Source organism: Haemaphysalis longicornis, unplaced genomic scaffold, assembly GCF_048455015.1.
Source record: "Haemaphysalis longicornis isolate Haplotype H1 unplaced genomic scaffold, Haemaphysalis longicornis Haplotype H1 scaffold_3, whole genome shotgun sequence".
In the NCBI taxonomy this organism is placed as follows: domain Eukaryota; kingdom Metazoa; phylum Arthropoda; class Arachnida; order Ixodida; family Ixodidae; genus Haemaphysalis; species Haemaphysalis longicornis.
In genome coordinates, this window is record NW_027526335.1 from 146,686,332 (window position 1) to 146,690,627 (window position 4,296).

The 4,296-nt window shown below is 52.9% G+C and overlaps 1 protein-coding gene across 1 annotated transcript; it reads left to right on the forward strand.

Annotated features, from left to right (window-relative positions):
* The first annotated feature begins 524 nt into the window (after positions 1-524).
* On the forward strand, positions 525-4,059 carry LOC144175462 (uncharacterized). Its single transcript, XM_077704556.1, has 2 exons — positions 525-1,400; positions 3,928-4,059. The coding sequence occupies exons 1-2, from the start codon at positions 525-527 to the stop codon at positions 4,057-4,059; spliced, it is 1,008 nt and encodes a 335-aa protein (XP_077560682.1).
* Positions 4,060-4,296: the final 237 nt, after the last annotated feature.

The following is a 4,296-nucleotide window of genomic DNA, read 5'->3' on the forward strand; positions in this document are numbered from 1 at the left end:
TCTTTCGCTGGCCTGATGGCCTACTGTTCGCGGTAGTTACTTCTACCGCTTGGCCATCCGTAATTCTACACATCTAACAACTGGAGATGAGGATGAAAGAAAGTTTCAAGTGAGTTTTCGTTTCCGCACCGCTCTGCCATTCGTTCACAATGCCAAGTTTCGGCAAACTCGAGCCGTTCGAGGGGGGAGGAGACGACTGGCCCTGTTACGTTGACCGGCTCCAAGCATTCTTCTTGGCCAACGATGTCGCCCCAGAAAAGCGTACTTCCGTGTTTATCAGCTGCTGCGGGCAGAAGGCATATGCTTTGCTCCGAAATTTGGTCAAGCCCGCCAAGCCCAGTGACAAGACGCTGGACTAGATTCTACTTGTTCTTGGAAGTCACTACTGTCCGAAGCCGTCTGCCGTTGTTCAACGTTTTCGTTTCAACTCGCGCGTTCGCGCGGAAGGGGAATCCGTCAGCAACTTCATCGCAGCACTAAAGAGCCTTTCCGAGCACTGCAACTTTGGTGCTGAACTCGAAAACATGCTCCGCGACCGCATCGTGTGTGGCATCAACAGCGCGGACGTCCAAACAAGACTGCTGGAAAAACTGGACCTCACCTTCGACGATGCCGTGCAGACCGCCCTGGCAATGGAAGCAGCAAAAAAGGACGCAGGCGAGATAGCCCAAGCTAACACGAGCAGTGCTTTCTCGACTCACCGTGTCTCGTCAGGCTCGGGGGGCGTCACCTGCTACCGCCGCGGGGACGACGGACACCTGGCATCGAAATGCAAGCATGTGAAGTCAATCTGCAATTACTGCCACAAACTAGGTCACTTGGCGAAGGTTTGCAATTCGAGACGAAAGGGCAGCCAAGCCCAAAGCTACAGCCCTTCCAAGGCACGTTCGTTCTCGGCACGAAGTTCACTGTCGTCGAGCAACCGTCATCGTGTGAATACCGTCCGCGATGAGGACGCCGCTATAACTTCATCTTCCGAAGTTTTCTACATGTGGCAAGTTGACTACGCCACGCCGCCTCCGCCTTTCACCGTCACTGTTGACGTTTGCGGCAAGCAGCTCCGCATGGAAGTGGACACGGGGGCAAGTGTCTCCGTCATGGCCAAGTCGCGTCTTCTACAACTTTTGCCTTCGGTTCCTGTGCAGCCGTCACAAGTGCTTCTGCGAAGCTATTCCGGGGAACTGAAAAAGGTTCAAGGCAAAGCTGACGTCAGCGTGAAGTTTCATGGCAAGGAGGCCGATCTACCTATTTTTCTTACCGGGGACGGATCGCCCACTCTTCTCGGACGCAACTGGATGCGTGAGCTGGGCATCGGCGTTTCCGACGTTGAAGTGAACATCCACGCACTTTCCGACATCAAACACCTAGTCCAAGACTATGCCGAAGTGTTTGAAGAAGGCGTGGGTACGTTCAAGGGTGCTAAAGCTTCTCTACATGTTCCTTCAGATGCTCCGCCGCGGTTCTTCAAGCCACGCCCACTGCCGTATGCCTTGACAGATGGAGTCACTCAAGAAATCCAAAGATTAAGAAGAGAGTCCATTCTGGTTCCCGTCAAGACAGCAAAGTGGGCTGCACCTATTGTTCCTGTGACAAAAAGGGATGGACGCATCAGAATCTGTGGAGACTTTGGTGTCACTATAAACCCAGTGCCAACAGTGGAACAGTACCCCATTCCAAGGATCGAGGACCTGTGGACTGTGCTTGCTGGAGGTGAAAAATACACAAAATAGGATTTGCGAGATGCGTACCAGCAAGTTGTCCTTGACGAGGCCTCTAGAGGGTACGTCACCATTTCGACGCATATGGGGTTGTTTCAGTACACCCGGTTGCCTTTTGGCATCTCATCTGCTCCAGCCATATTTCAGCGTGAAATGAAGAACTTGCTCAGGGGATTGCCACACGTAGCAGTCTATTTCGACGACATTCTTGTAACTGGCGCAAACGATGCTTAGCACCTTCGCAACCTCCGTGCTGTGCTTAGCAAGCTTCAGGAATCTGGCCTCAAGCTGAAACTTGAAAAATGCCACTTCTTCGTGCCACAAGCTGAGTATCTCGGGCACATCATCAGCAAGGAAGGCCTTTCCCCGAACGTTGACAAGGTAGCAGCCATTCTGCATGCTCCTGTGCCTCAAGATGTCAAGGAACTTCAGAGTTTCTTGGGACTTGTCAACTTCTACAGGCGCTTCTTACCCAATCTTTCGTCACTCCTTCGTCCACTGCACTTGCTTTTTTGTGAAGGGAAGAAGTGGGAGTGGGGACAAGTACAACAAGATGCATTCACTGCCTGCAAGCACTTGGTGACGTCAGCTCCAGTTCTTGTGCATTTCAACCCTGCCAGGCCTGTTTGCCTCAGCTGTGACGCATCACCTTATGGCATAGGTGCAGTCCTGGCACACAAGGATGCTGATGGCCGGGAACATCCCATTGCTTTTGCCTCGAGGAGCTTGTCAAAAGCAGAACAAAACTACCGTCAACTCGACAAGGAGGCATTGGCTTTAGTGTTTGGCGTGGATCGGTTCCACCAGTAGTTGTGGGGCATCTCATTCGAAGCACACACCGACCACAAGCCACTTCTTGGACTGCTGGGTGCCAACAAGCCCGTTCCCGTGCAAGCTTCGCCTCGAGTGGTCAGGTGGGCTCTCAAGCTTTCTGCGTACAAGTACGAACTTGTATAGAAGCCTGGCAAAGAACTCGGCCACGCTGATGCTCTTAGTAGACTGCCTCTGCCAACTGACACCACTGCATTACCACGACCTGCTGAAATCTTCTTGCTGGAGGAGGCATATCCGCGACTGCTTTCACCTGGTGTTGTGGCCCAAGCCACAAGAAATGATCCTGTTCTGGGTCATGTTCTTGCTGTTCTGAAAGGAGAAAGCCTCCCAGTGGGACCAGAGTGGAACCCTTTCAATACCAGAAGCTCAGAACTCAGTCTCCATGAGGGTTGCCTACTCTGGGGATCAAGAGTTGCGATTCCAAGATCAATGCAGGCCCAAGTTCTTGGCGTTCTTCATGCCAGCCACCCGGGTATCGAGAAGAGCAAGATGATTGCCAGGAGCCATTTTTGGTGGCCAGGCATTGACAATGACATTGCTAACAGTGTGAAGAGCTGCGCCACGTGCCAGACTCAACATCGAGCTGCACAGCCGGTTCAGCAGACGCCATGGCCTTTTCCACAACGACCCTGGTCAAGACTTCACATTGACTTTGGGGGACCATTCCTAGGTCACACGTTCTTGGTTATTGTGGATGCGTTTCCAAAGTGGATAGAAGTCTTTCCTGTGTCTTCCACTTCTGCAGAAGCTACCAGTTCTGCCTTGAGAGTTGCATTCGCTCAGCATGGCCTGCCTGACGTCATAGTTTCCGACAACGGTCCTGCCTTCACCAGTGCCCAGTACCTTGAGTTCTTAACTCGAAATGGAATACGCCGCATGCTCGTACCGCCGTATCACCCTGCCTCAAACGGTGCAGCTGAACCAGTTGTACAAACTGTGAAGAACAAACTCAAGAAGTGTGGCTCTGGGAACTTCCAAACGCAGATCTCCAGGTTCCTGTTCCACTACAGGACCACACCACATGAAGTTACAGGTCGGCCACCGTGTGAGCTTTTGACGGGAAGAGTGTTCAAGACTCCAATGGATGCCCTGAGGCCAAGCCTGCAGGCATCTGTACTTCTCAAACAACTCAAGCAGAAGTTGTACGCCGACAGAGGGTCCCGGCAGGCTCCATCACTGCAGCCAGGTGATGACGTGTATGCGCGAAATTTCCGCAGGGGTACACCTTGGGTGCCTGCCAGTGTTGTGGGCGTCACTCCGTCATCAGCCAGTGTCAGTTTTGAAGACGGCACCTTGGGAAACCGACACAGCGACCACTTACGCCTTGTGCAGACAGACGCACATCTGACTTCTCCTGAAGATGCTATCGCTGCAGCTCCACCACAGCTGGAGCCGCCGCCTCTCCATGCACCAGCTGTTCCGGAAGTGCCTCATCAGGAACAGCCACCTGGGAGTAGCTGTGCCATGGACAGCGACGAGACTGCGCTCAACAGTGGTGTGCATGTGAACAGTGACTCTGTCGTGCCTACGCCTAGCACACCGAAGTTGCGACGTAGCACGAGGACTAAGAAACCAGTGAATAGGTACTCCCCATAGTCTTCCTCCTAAGAGGGGAGGAGTGTTACAATGTTAGCTCACATGCAGCGCCACCACGCGGCGCTGATAGTTTTGTGTTGAGCCAGGCAAGCCTGGCACAGCGGCGAGTGGCCGTTTTGAAAAAATAAAGACAGTTCGTTCTGGGCAT

Bases quoted from the DNA above. Each gene is read 5' to 3' on its own strand.
- LOC144175462 (XM_077704556.1), top strand. From the start codon at position 525: ATGCTCCGCGACCGCATCGTGTGTGGCATCAACAGCGCGGACGTCCAA. The intron at 1,401-3,927 runs GTGGGTACGTTC...CTATCGCTGCAG, and splicing joins CCGAAGTGTTTGAAGAAGGC to CTCCACCACAGCTGGAGCCG.